Source organism: Protopterus annectens, chromosome 7.part0 (genome assembly GCF_019279795.1).
Source record: "Protopterus annectens isolate FY-2018-M chromosome 7.part0, PAN1.0, whole genome shotgun sequence".
Taxonomy (NCBI): Eukaryota; Metazoa; Chordata; order Ceratodontiformes; family Protopteridae; genus Protopterus; species Protopterus annectens.
In genome coordinates this window covers 278,983,232-278,998,052 of record NC_056739.1, presented here as the reverse complement: position 1 = coordinate 278,998,052, position 14,821 = coordinate 278,983,232, and the positions used below count along the sequence as shown (strand labels likewise).

The 14,821-nt window shown below is 39.3% G+C and overlaps 1 protein-coding gene across 6 annotated transcripts in view; it reads left to right on the top strand.

Moving 5' to 3' along the window:
- TFEB (transcription factor EB) overlaps positions 1 to 14,821 on the top strand; it is a 1,305,476-nt gene that overhangs the window by 1,261,307 nt on the left and 29,348 nt on the right. For all 6 annotated transcript variants that reach the window (XM_044076758.1, XM_044076756.1, XM_044076757.1 and 3 more), the window contains one exon: positions 12,963 to 13,019. In XM_044076758.1, the coding sequence (XP_043932693.1) occupies positions 12,963 to 13,019 (57 nt within the window). The remainder of the gene's footprint in view (positions 1 to 12,962; positions 13,020 to 14,821) is intronic.

Below are 14,821 nucleotides of genomic sequence, written 5' to 3'. Positions count from 1 at the left end.
TACATATAATGCACATTTCTGAGTGTACCAGTCAAAGAAAGTACTGCATTAATAGTGCAAGTACTTGGATCTAGGCATTGTACAGGTGTTATACATATTAATGTAATCATTTATAGGAAGGCAGTATAGATGATACTGTACCTGTAATTCATATTTATGACTGTAGGGGATGTGAGAGGTAATGTATCATATGTTCTTCAAAATACAAGATCAAGTCTGTAGTTGCAGGATTGAATTTCTGAACTTACACAGAATGGGAATTAACTGCAGCTATTATCCATGTTAGTTTTTGTACTTAAATGAGGACCGGCATAAATCCATCTACAGTTCATGTTCCTGAGAGAATGAGATAGAACACATACTGCATCTGCACCCAACCATCTCAGGAGGCATCAAATGTGGAACGTAGTGTAACTATAGCACAGTTCCTGAAGGCATAAGGTATGAATGGGTACTGTGCCCATCCTCAGGCTACTGAACACATGATGTGTTGGGCATTACTGTGTCTCTAGAAGGAGGTCATACCTCTTTGCTGAGCAAAAGTCTGCAAATATCCAGATTTTCACCTTATATTTGTGCTCTACCCCCTTAATACAATTTGTGGCTTTCTGGAAAATCATTCTGGATTGTCATCACTAAATAATGGCAGACATAGTTTCAGACATTATATCCTTCAGAAAATGCATGCTAATAGAAAACATTTTAGTCTAGTAGCTTTCTAAGTTTTTAATAGCAATTTTTAAACCATTTCTATATTTTGGGGCCTTTGACCTAAACCATTATTTTTGGCTTTGTCTCTGATTCTTGTGATAAGAGGTTGAGAGGTATACCTGCAGAGAAATCTCTTTATGGTAAGAGGTTTAGGAGGTAATATATCTGTATTACATGGTTATAAAAGTAGAAAGGCAGCTCTGGACATTTTCTGAAGATGAAAACAGAAGTGCTGTACATGTATATTACAGTATAGCTGCTTTCAACTTTAAAAACCTCTTAGAAGAACTGTATGCATATGTTATAGTTCTAGAAGGCACAATGTGCATGCATTAATACATCTTTAACACAGGTTGCTAAGAAGTTACAGAAGGCACTAGTCCACCTTTTTAATTCAAGATGTTTGTAAGAATCATAGTTCATTCGGGTGGTATGAAGGACACGGTCCAGGAAGACCACTGAAGTACCTACTTCATTTTCCCAATTGCTGTCTGGTAAAATGACTTGCTCAAAGTCATAAAGTAGGGAAATTAAGGTAGAGGGAATCAAACCCTGGGGTACAAGAAGCAGTTTATTAACATCCCACAGAATGTAATTATTTGCATTAACTGTCAAGCACTAAGCCCTAGGTAGATGATAGTCTTCTGGTCTGATCTGAAGAGTGGCAGGAAGTCCCTAGGGGGGATATAAGGTCTGGCTCTCTGAAGGAAGACCATCAGTAAAAGAATGTGCAGTCCACATTTTGCTCGTTTTTTTTTAACCCCTAAGCTAATGGTCACCTGTATCAAGTCTGTATTATCTTGTCGAAAGACGTGTTCAACGAACACGTCTTCATCAACAAGTAAACAGTGAACTCTGTAATCGCTGAAAAGCCACATCAGCAACTTTTTTCCCCAGGGGAAAAAAGTGCTTGGCTGTCATCGGGGATTTGCCCTTTTCCCCACTGTAGTGTGATTTTGGAGTTGGTATATTTAGATAGGGGTTGTGGGGGGCATGAGGGGTGAAGCCCCCACTATGTAGGGTTTGAACGTTTTTTTTTTTATTAGGCCAAGTGCTTTTTTTCCCCTTGAAAAAAAGTCACTGATGTGGCCGTTCGGTGATTACAGAGGTCACTGTTTACTTGTCGATGAAGACGTGTTCAATGAACACATTTTTCGACAAGATAATATAGACCCCCTGTATCACACTGCCAGTTGGCCTGTTGCTCATCTCAATGATTTTATAGAATAATTTAACTTTTTCAGTATTTACTGTGTATTCATAGGAGGTTACTAGGCTAACAGCACTAGAGCCTTTTTAAGCATAGCCATTGATGCCCAAATTTTCCCAATTATCAATCCCATGGTCTAGAATGGCTTTGGTATATGCCTGTGCATTAGGGTATCAACAAGCTGCCCTTGTCCATGGAGTCTGTCAGAATGATACCATCCATGCAGCATGAAACCATCTAGGTTCTCCTTTCAAGGATGCATTGCTGCAGCATATAAGCCCAGAGTGGAGTGACATCCTGACCAAGCATCAAAGCACAAACATCTGTGCGATTTCTGTATATTGGTCCAACTTGTAAAGGAATCTAAAGCTTTGGTCAAGGCTGGCAAGATTTTTTTTCTCTGCCACTTTGGAACTCTGACAGATAAGAAATAGTTTAAAAAGCAATTTTCCAATTCAGTGTGATGTACCAGTCACTGAAAAAAGCTGAAACACTTCTCTCAGTTTGGAATCAAGGAACATACCATCTGTAGTAGGCATCCATGTAGTCTGTTACCACTCTATGTTGTTATGGCAAGTGCAGAAAGATCAGTAATAGGTTCATAGGTGAATACTAGGCTAGCTGCTCTTGTGGGTCATTTTAAACCTTGCTAATCTCAGTTTTTGTCCTTGAAATAACTATCACACTTAGTTATAGATCGGCCTAATGCATCCTATGATCGATAATTATATATTACACCTATTTAGAATAAGTGGGATCATGCCATAGATCATTTGAGGGGACCCATGCATGAGATAAAGCATTTAGGAGCTGCATCTGTCCATTAATTGTACAAGGGGCAGTCCTGAGGTAAATATTCTGTTTCCCATCCATAGATCTATGTTGAATGTGAAAATGGATGTGGATGAACACTGTTTTATGTGGTATATGCATATGAAATATACCTGTCTCTCCAAACCATTCTTTTGATGTGGAAGAGGTTTGGATCCCTAGACTGAGCATTTATGATTCCATTTTTTCCTTGTTTTGCCTAAAAGTCAACCTGTTTGAATCTGTAACTTGGTCTGGGACATTAGACTTGCAGTATTCCTCAGAACAGTGGCAGAATTGTGAATTTACTGCAGGATCTGAACCTTGTTTATTATATTCTACTACATTTTTACTGTTTGCATTTTACTTGTTCTGGGAATCTTAGTTTGAGAATTGTGAACTGCTGCAGGATATGAACCTTATACATGTGTGTGTGTGTGTGTGTGTGTGTGTGTGTGCATATATATATATATATATATATATATATGTGTGTGTGTGTGTGTGTGTGTGTATATATGTTTATATATATATATATATATATATATATATATATATATATATATATAGAGAGAGAGAGAGAGAGAGAACATGAGCTACACACACACACACACACTTGTACTACATTTTAATTGTTTGCTACTTGGATTCCTCTCAAACTCATCTTCTATAACCTGTGCTGAGCAGTGCAGTGCCCTGTATAGACATCGTATAGAAATTGTGCATTTTTCTACTGTTTCTGTAGCCAGCCTGATAGAAATGGGCATCTTGAGACAATGTAGCAACTGTCTTGTGCTTATTTATGTACTTACATTTGTTTACAGGGTGGTGTCCGACTGGGCTAGAAGCCCGTTTTCAGTGGAGACCTGGGGAGAAAAGCTCCAACAGGAAAAAATAAAATAAAAACAGAATAAAAATACAGAACTACTAGTACCATAGAAAATATATAACAATGTATAAAATGAGATAAAAAATTATTTCAAACGTCGGAATTGAATTAGAACATGCAAAATACAGAGATAGTACCATAGAAAAATGTATAACAATATAGAAAACAATATAACATTTATTTCAACATAGGAAACAAATTAGTACATGTAAACATAGAACAAAACTTAGAGAAAAACTGAAACCGACAATCAGAATGCATTTTGCAAGATGTGTCAATGTAGCAAGTAACAGTGAAAATGAAAAGTACATTAATAGAGAGATTAATCAGTGACATTTTTGGATACTTGAAGTATTTACATTCTGTCAGGTGAAACACTCAAAATGTTACTTGATGAATAACAAGCATTCAGCTGCATACCTCCCAACCGTACCGAATTTCTCTATTTTTACCTGTTTTGCAGTCCAAATAATGGGGTGCCACGAATTAATTTCCAAATTTCCCGGCTTTTTTATTTTAAATTTTTTTTCACTTTTTTGAGCTGATGTCATCACGTGCGAGATGATGTCAGCTCTGTGAAACGGCCTGCCATCCTGTCAGAATTGAGCTCAAGGGCTCAACAACATAACGTGCATGCATTTCCAGCTGCTCCAGCCTAGCCCCGAGGCTTTTGAACATAGCTGCAAGCAGGAATGGAACAATTATCTGTTAGTGGTGGTTCCAGAACGGAACAAGCCGTGAGGCTGTTATCAGGAATGGATGGAACAAGCTTGTGGAGGTATTTACTATGCTGTGCTGATGGTTATTGTATTAAAGCTGTTTGGTTTTAGTTTATGCTGCTGAGAAGTAGGTGAAGCTTTTCGCTTTTAGTTTATGCTCTGAGAAGGAGGTGAAGCTGTTCTCTTTTAGTTTATGCTGCTGAGAAGGAGGTGAAGCTGTTCGCTTTTAGTTTATGCTGCTGAAGAGGTGTGTGTGTGTGTGTGTGTGTGTGTGTGTGTGTGTGTGTGTGTGTGTGTGTGTGTGTGTGTGTGTGTGTGTGTGTCTGTAAGTGTGTGTCTGTAAGTGTGTAAAATGACCCAGGTGAATGTACCTGGTGGTTAGAGGTGCTCAGGCTCAAACTCTGTACCTTGGGTACAGGTAACAAGAGCCTAAATTCCCTACCCACCAAAACCTGTGAAACTTTCCAGATTTTTGCCTCATATTTTTGTTCTGTTCCTCATAAAATCTGTGGTTTTCTGGATTTTGGTGGCAAATCAGTGAAAGATTGAATTCACTAAATAATGACAGACATTTGAATTTCAGACTTCATATTCTTCAGAAAATACATGGTAACACAAAACCTTTTATTCTAGCAATTTTCTAAGTTTACAAGATCAGTATTTGAAATTTGTCCAGGCTGTATCCCTCCATTATTGGCTTTGTCCAGGTTTTTTGTGATAAGAGGTTGAGAGCTATGGTGAGAAGTGAGAACCGAATTCACTAAATGATAGCCATTTAAGTTTCAGTCTTCCCATCTTTTAGGAAATTGCTGATTTGGCATAATGATATGTTGTTCTGACTGTAGTGCACAGGGTCCTGTGTTGAGACTTGCCAGTGAATCGCATGGTGGTAACGCAACATTTTATTCTAGCAACTTTCCAAAATTATACAAGCAATATTTAAAATGTGACCCTGGTTTTTGCCCCCCCCCTCCCCCCAAATAAATTTTTGCTTTTTCCAGATTTCTTGTGCTGCAAAGTTGAGGGATACAGTTGAGTGTCGAGTGGCTTTTACAAGGAGCTGAGAGCTTCAGGGGAAGATAAGTTTAGTGTTGTTTATGCTGAGTCTGCTTGCATTGTTAATGGCATAGATTAAAAACACAAGCAAGCCAACTGCCAAAGGTGACCCACAAATCAAATATGAAATAGTAAAAAAAACAAAATGTGAGTCAACCACCATGGTACAAGCCAAAAAAAGAAACGGTGAAATAAAATAAAACTTTTATTAAAACAAAAGGTTAGCGCTTTCGCAGGGTTGCCACTTCATCAGACCACTTTTTTTTTTTTTTTTTTTACTAATGTTAATAGCATAACAAGTTAAATACTTGCTTTTGATAGATAAGGATCATTGAGTTTTTGTGGAGGGCAGACAAACATGTGACAACAGTGATGATCTGGAGGGAAGCAGAATGTAAAAAAAAATACCACTGTTGTTGGTGGATCTTGATGCAGAGAAAGTATTCGACAGGGTAAGCTGGGATTATATGAGCAGGGTAATAGAAGCATTTGCATTCCCTGATAAAATTAATATGGTTAATTAGGAGTATATTACAGGAATTTGAGGTGAGCACTGAAGTGGGGAGGGGTCCTCCCTGATAAGTTTTGTTTGAGCAGAGAAACAAGGCAGGGGGTGTCCTCTTTCCCTTTTGTTATTTGTGTTATGTTTAGAACCATTGGCAAAGAATATAAGAGACTCAGAAATTCAAGGATATAATTGATATGGTAATCAAGAAAAGTTGGCTTTACTTGCAGAAGATATTATTTTATACCTGATAAAACCAGAAAAGTACAATTCATTGTTATGGAACATTCTGAGATAGTTTTAAGTCTTTTGGGGATACCAAATTAATAAAGATAAAACCAAGACAATAGCTGTAAACTAAGTACTCCCAGGCAAAGTGGTCCAGCAATACCCATGTTTATGGGAACATGATAAAACAAAGTACTTAGGAGTATGGCTTAAAAAAGATTTTGTTATGGTAGGTAAGGTTATGTGGGAACAGACTTAACAAAAAATACAAACGCTGATAAATTGGAAGCTGTGTTTTATGCATATGGATAACAAGATACAAGCAGTGAAAATGTTTAGTCCCTTTAGTTTTATAGACTGGTCAGGTGCATTTTTAACAACCAGAGGAGGCTTTTTGAAAGAGTTCAAGGATTTTTTCTGTGAGGAGAAGAGGGCAAGAGTCAAGTAGGATAAGTTGATTCTTCCAACAGAAAAAGGTGGTTTGGGATTACTTGATGTAAAGGGGTATTTCAAAGGTACACCATTAAGGCTCCTATACATAGCGCAAGCAGCAACCTGTAACTCAAAGTGGAAAGGGCTGATGAAACAGGGTGGATAAGATAAAGAAATACAGAAATAGTGGGATTTTGAATGCAAATTCTTAAGGAGAATAACAATGACCATATATATTCATAAAGTAGCTGAACGTATTCTAAGAACTAAGCCAACAGAGAAATGGAGAAATGAGATTCTGCCAATAGGGATGACTGCAATTAGAGTTACAGAGAATAGGCAAGAGGAAGCTGGAATTTACTGGAGCAAGTTACTGGGAGCAAATAATTAGAGATAGAAAGGTAATAGAATGGGAAGAGGCCAAAAATTCATTTGGATTGCAGGCTAGAGATTGCCTTCTGTGTCAAGGATTGATATGAGAGTACAAGCAAAGAGAAAGAAATAGGAGAATACTAAGTGACAGACAGACTAGCACTGACAGAGTTTTCAGTAGAATCCAGAACAGAAGCTGCTGTTAAAAAAGGGATAATTAATAGTATAAAATATTGCATGATAACTAATGGAATTAATCAGAGGTTGGAAAGGATTGGAAAGAAAAAGTGGATATTCAATTCTCAGTGAAACAATGGGAGGATATATGTATGGCTCTCAAATATGCAACAATGTCTAGAAGATTTAGGATCTTTGCTTGGAAGTGTTTGCTTGGGGTTTTTTCTACCCCAAGCAGACAAAGATTTTTCCTCGAGTAGATGGAAATGTTGGAGGTGTGATGTGGAAGGAAGAGGTAATTGGGAACATACTGCACAAGAAGGGACAAGAGGTGGAGGTGTATCAACCTATATGAAAAGTAAGTACACCTCAAGACTGGTCAAAAAGTACGACAAACTTGAGCCATTCCATATCAAGCTAACCTCAGGTAAAGTCCCACATCATATCCTTGCTAGCTACAGGTCCCTGTCTATGACCCAGGATAACTATACGATTATAACCACTCGAATGTACTGGCTTCACTCACCATTCAACCCAACACCATATTCATGGGTGATTTTAACTAGCCCAGCATAAACTGGGATACATACATAACCACTACCATAAAGGCTCAAAGATTCCTGGATTTTCACAATTCAAACACCTTGAAACAGCTAAGTCTACACAACTGCTAGGAGTGCAAATGTCCTGGATCTGGTACTCACAGATATGAAGGAATGTTGCACCCTCCCAGTGTAAATGACCTCACCAGTCAGATCAGATCACAAAACAGTCAGCAAACCTTAGAACCTTTAAGAAATTTACTGAAGCTTACTACCTGCTATTAAGCAAAGGCATAGCTATATTCCAAGCCCCCCCCCCTGAAAAATATCAGAGAACTCTGTGGCCTATGTGGAAGTGTTTACAGAAACCCTGTACAAGACTGTACATAAATGCATAGAAATAGCAATACCAAACTACAAAAACAAGCCTCCTTTATATACCCCTAGTGTAAATAGGTTGTACAACAACAGAAAGAAAAAAAAATATTGTCCAGAAATAGGAAGGGCTATGCCCAACACGCAGAAAAACTCCCTCATTAGTCTCAACAAGCAATTAATCAAGTCTACCAATGCTATCTTTAAGGCAAAAATAGCCTTCCAGGCTAAGGATAACCATAAGGCATTTTTAAGTTATATACGTAACCTTAGAGGGAGCACCGAATATTGTGCTGAACTAACAGTAAATGGAACTGCCTGCAATGCGCTAGAGGAGATAACTTTAATGGCCAATAAAATTAGTTCAAATTTCACCCCCCCCCCTATCACTCCTAGATCCCCCAGGAAATACTCTCTACCATTTCTCCCCTAACTATCACTAAAGGAGGGTCCTCACTGTACTCTCCAAAGCTAAAACCTCAGCACTGATGGGTCCTGATAATAGCTTAAAACATGACCTGTCATGCCCACTAGAATCTTTTCAACTGCAGCTCCCAGACAAGTTTCGCCCATAGGGAATGGAGGACTGAAACGGTCAACCCTCTACACAAAGAGGGACCATCAGCAGACTCCAGGAACTACAGACTGTATAAGTTTGACTAGTCTTAATATGCAAGGCCATGGAAATAATTGTCATGAACCTAATAGAAAAAGACACAGGAAATCTTCAAACAGTGGACCCATCCCAGATTGGTTTCACCAAGTGCAGGTCATGCCTACTAAACCTGGTGGACTTCTTCGAGAAGGTCATTAAAGCCATGGATTAGGGCAAAATGGTGCATACTGCGTACCTTGACTTGGCAAAGGCATGTGACAGAATACCTGACTTAGGTATTATAGAAAAATTGCTCAACTAAAAGACTGCCACAAGGATGTCAAGTACTCCACAAATAAGATTCAACCAAATTTTTATTCTATAACAGTCAACTGCTTTTGTGCACTTAGCCTCATTATGGACTTCATCATAACCAAAAAAAATATGATACAATCTCCACCACTGATTTATACCCTCATTATAAAAATGTCACACACTGAATTAAAAATCTTTAAGGCATATTGCCTACTACAAACTTATTGTGCATAAATATATTTTTATGTATTTTGTTTTACATTATTGTTGTTTAGTTATTATAGAAAAACTCATAAATTTAGGTATAAATCCCTGTGTCACCTGATGGATAGTCAAGTGGCTCATGAACAGGACACATGAAGTTAAGGTGGGGAATCCACCTCCATTGAGAAGCCTGTTACTAGTTGTGTCCCACAGGGCTTGGTACTCTGAGACCTCTAATGTTTGGAATGTACTTATCTGAAATCAAAGCAAACAGAGGGCATTTGGCTGACCAAATTTGCTGATGACTGCAAACTGGGTGCAATTATTGAATTCCCCAAATATGTGCATAGCCTCCAGGAAGGTCTGACTCAAATAACTGGTATTAGAGCCATGCCCTAAAACTCAGTGCAAAAAAAATGCATCATTATACCCTTTGGGAAGACAACAACCACTGCAAATTGCAGCATTGATAACACTCCCCTAAGAGAAGACCCAGTAATAAGGGACTTGAGAACTCAGGTTGACAGTAACCTGAACTTTGACCATCTTGTGCCAACAATGGTGAAAAAATCCTATGTGGCACAACCTGTAGGTAAGGGCATGGCATCCAGATCTAAGGGGGTTCCTATCATGTAATTGAACTTCCAGAAGGTCGAACACCAGAAGTTCGAACTTGGAAGTTCGAAAGTTGAAAATGTCGAAGCTGCGGAAGTCCGAATTCTTTCCCAGGGAAAGAATTCATTTGGACGTTTCTGCGGCTTCGACATTTTCTCCACTATGGTGCGAAAGGTATAGAACAGGTTAAGGTAAGTGTGCGATTGTGACAGATTGGGTTAGGGTGTGGGTAAGGTAAGTGTGCGATAGTGACGGACTTGAGGGTTAGGGTGCGGGTAAGGTAATTGTGTGATAGTGATGGACCTTAGGGTTAGGGTTTGGGTTAAGGTTAGTGCATAGATGGTTGTTTATGTAAGGTTTTAGTGCAGGTTTATAAGGTTTTTGGTGTGCTTGTGTTGTGTGTGTGTGTGTTTTTCGGAACAGCAATTTTTTTTCCCTGGGAAAAAATTTGCTGTTCTGATGTTTCGATGTTATCACATTTCGATCTTCCAAGTTCGAACTTATGGTGTTTGAAATTTTGGAAGTTCGATTACATGATATATACCCGATCTAAGGAGATTATGGACCCACTAAACACAGTCGTTAGACCAGTAATCAAGTACATTTCACCCTTCAGCATGTACCTAACCAGGCATTTGCAACAGCTGGACTGGCCACAGAGGTTCATCTCCAAAAGAATACAGGGTGTAAATAACATGTCCTGTGCAGACTGCCTTGAAGCCCTGTCCCTGTACTTGGTCTCCTACAGGCCAGGCTGAAAGGCGATCTATGCCTAACCTACAAGGCATTCTCCAATCCAGCCCCGATAGAGCTGGTACACATTCACAAAACAAACACTAGGATCACCAAATCTAAGAGTCAAAACCTTCTTACTGACTTAAAGAAAAGAAAGAGGGAAATGTACGTCTCAGAGACTCCCCATTTATGTGAGGCCCTTCCCAACACCTATTCAAATGCAGTTTTAGCAAGTGGGTGGGAAATCACAAATTCACTCCTAAGCTTTTGTTCCTCCTTGCTTAGATAATTATTAAGGCAGTACAGGGCAGAAGCTACCTTATTCTGTGGTAGTGTTCATCAGCCCAAGTATCTACCCAAAACTATAAGGAGAGGATGTCTCCCTGTCTTTGTCTGTCTTAGCTGTGTCTGTCACCTTACAGTCTTTTGCCCAGTACATGGAGGTTATGAGTGACCCTCTGGCTTTGGGGGAGGGATGTGTGTGTACTGAGTCACCTGGCATGTTGGGAGACAAGTGTGTTGAGTATGGGGTAGTTGGCTGAATAGTATCTCCAAGCAAGGTGCATAACTGATTTGATGCCCAGCTGTGAGTGGTCAGCATATCACCCACTACAAGTATGAATGTCTGTTGTTTCCTACAAGTAATTATTTTGTACCCATAAGGAAAGTGTCCACCACGTCATAGCTTATAAAGATGATTTTCTAGAGTTCCAGGCATCACTGCTGCCAAGATGGTAGAGGTTTACCCACAGGAGACTCTTCTACCCTACGCAGTGAATAATCTTGCACCCGGATAGACAATCCTTAGTCCCAAATGCAACAAACAGAACCAGCATGACAGGACTTGAGTATTAGTCCATGTGAGCAAGTCAGATGCGACATGCTGTGTGTGCTATAAAGCAGCGGAGGTGTTAGAGTTTCCTCAGGATTCCACCTCTTGCACTGTTATCAGCAGATAATGGATGCAAACTCTAGTCTTACTTCTTGAATGGAGGAAAGTAAGAATGCCTTCAGGTCAGGCCTGACAGAAGACGTTGTAAATGATGTGCGGCCTTCAATTCCCTTACCTTGTCACTTCTTTTTGGCCCTGATCACACAAGGTGCTGTCCTGAAGGTCTCTTTGTGGGACACCTCCACTACCTTTTTAACTGCAGATACAGACCCTGAGCTTATTTGGCTATGTTGGTGCTGACACAATAATTAATGCTCTGCTTCATGGGAGAAGGGACATTGCTCATATGGCTCTTGGCTCATGGAGCTATTGGCCACAGGAATTTTGTAAACATTTCAACCTTTTAAACATGGAATGTAGGAATTTTTGTTATGAACATTATGCTAATGGACTGATTTGTGCAAGTAGAAGAAAAGAACTGAGTGGCACCAGGAATGAGGACACACTCCTATCCTGGTATATGACATAGAATGCAAAGGAATTAGGTTCATAGGTAAGTACTAGGCTAGTTGCCCTTGTGGACCATTTTATTCTAGGAAATTTAATTTAGTGAGAACCAAACCTTGTACCTCTTGTTTATGAACACCTTGATCATTATGCCAACCCCTAACCCTAATAATCCTATTTGTTAACCAGGTAGGCTCACTGGAGACACATTTCTATATCAGGATAAGCGAGGGCTGAGGGAATCAAACTCTGAACTCCAGGAACTACAGCTTGTAACCTTAAAACATGCAAGAATTGATAGACGAGATGTTCTATCCCCTGCACAAATGGGAAATGGAGAATTTAGAAATGTGCTAAGCTGGTCATATTAGAAGAAATCTCAATGCTTATCTACTAAAGAAACACTCCAAAGTCAGACTGTAAGTTGTAGGAAGTGTGAGGCTGGAAAATATTGCCTTTTGAATTCCAGTTCATATACAGCATAGCAGGTACTGCAGTTTTAGCACAAGTTTTCCATGGTAGATTTTATAGGTGAGACTAACTCAATTCTGGACTTATGGCCCATGGACAGTCTGTTGTACAAGCTACATATGAAGTGTGGAATATTTTGTACCTATAGTGTAAGTCTGTAAGCAAGTTAGATATAGATGTACACCTTCTGCAGTACAGGAGCCTGAAAAATCTGAGCTGTTAGGGATGGAGAGGGTACTGCACCCACAGTGAAAGTCAACAGGAGTAAAAATTCTATGAGGTACTTGTACAAAGAGGCTGCGATTCCTGTCATTATGTAATGTACATTTTTGCAGACAATAAAAATGGTGAGATATCTGTTGGTGAAAGATTCAGCATGTCTGCAGGTAGACGTGTATGTTCCTGTAAGGCAGAGATATGATGTATTATGGCAAGAAAAAGCAGGTGCAATGCCTGGTGAGGTATATGCAGGTAAAGTGTTACTACCTTATGTATGATACAGACGTAGGACAATGCCTCTCTTTTTTTTTCCCTTTATAATATACTCAAAAATAAGGAATGTTACAACTTGTAGAATTTCATATTTTAACTTTGTGTTCTTGCAGAGACTGAAGCCCGTGCTCTTGTAAAGGAAAGACAGAAGAAAGACAGTCACAATGAAAGTAAGTTTCCTGCACCTCTTCCAAGTACATGTTTCCGTCTAATGTCAACGTCTGCCTTCACTCCGTAACTGCTGGGAGTAGGAAAGACATCAATAGCAAAAAGGAGATTGAAGCCACATCAGATCTGCCATTGATCTTTCTGCATTGGCTTTTTGTTTTGTACAGAGCAGTAGTTAATGAAAGCACAGAATGATTGTAAATGGATCAAGCTGCTTGCAGACAGAGAGGGGGGAGGAAGGAAGACAAACAACTCTTGATTACAAAGGAAATATCAGACGCACATTCTCAGCTAACACACAGTGGTGCAGTGGATAGCATTGTTGCCTCACAGCAAGAGATTCCCCAGTTCGATTCTTGGCTGGGGTTCCTTCTGTGTGGAGTCTGCATGTCCTACCTGTGTTCATGTGGGTTTCTTCTAGGGGCTTCAGTTTCCTCCCGCATTCCAAAGACATGCAGTAGGTGGATTGGATACACTAAATTGGCCATATGTGTGAGTGTATGTGTGAGTGTGTGATGAAGAATTACTGCGGCAGGGCTTAACCACCCAGTGGTGTAAACCTTGGTTCTAGATGGTTGTCACTGTTGGTGACACCCCGCCCCATGTGCAAAAAAGGGTAAAGGGGTTGTGGATGGATGAATTCTCAGCTAAACAGGATTTGAAACAAGCTTACAGTGAAGATAAAGGTCTATTTTTGAGAGTCTGATTATATGATTCTTAGAACTATGGGCAGCACTGTAGAAACATATTGATAGCCTTGTTTACATCTACCCATTTGTCTTATGCTCTTTCTAATATCACTGAAGCAGCTGTGTCACAAAATGTACTTTACTCAGGGATTGTGAACTCCTACAACTTCCAGTCTCCATGTATTTGACATGGTTGTGGGAAGTCCTACTATAATCTACAGTTCAGAAATATCTCTGCAAATTTTGATTAAAGAAAAAATATCTCCATCAGAGTAGGTAGTAAAGTAGGTTTTAAACACAAGTTACTTATTTAATTTAGTAATTAGTATAAGAAATAAAACTACTGAACTACATGCCTGGATTACCCAACATAAGCCTGATGATCTCGCTGTAACTGAAACTTGGTTTACACCCAGCACGTATGACTCCATTATGCTGTCATCATCTGTAATGACTGGAAAGGCACTGAAACTTGGCTTAAACCCAGCACATATGACTCTATTATGCCGTCATCATCTGTAATGACTGGAAAGGCACTGAAACTTGGCTTAAACCCGGCACATATGACTCCATTATACTGTCATCTGTAATGACTGGAAAAGGCACTGAAACTTGGCTTAAACCCGGCACATATGACTCCATTATACCGTCATCATCTGTAATGACTGGAAAGGCACTGAAACTTGGCTTAAAGCCGGCACATAACTCCATTATACTGTCATCATCTGTAATGACTGGAAAGACACTGAAACTTGGCTTAAACCCGGCACATATGACTCCATTATACCGTCATCATCTGTAATGACTGGAAAGGCGGTGGTACTGCTTTATTTCCCAATACCTACCACATTTTCCCTTACAGCAAACCGACATTCAGTTCAGCAGAGCTTCTTATTGCTTTCCATAAAACAAACTAGTATAAACAAATATGCATCACTGTCCTTTATATCCCTCCTGGCAACAGTACAGCTATACTGGAAGATATCCTACATTGGATATCCATAACATTTCCACAAGAAAAATATTACTAGGTGATGTGAATGTCAATTGATTGGACATAAACTCTAACTTCCTTGCATCTAGTATAATCTTATATGGTTTCACACAACTAATTA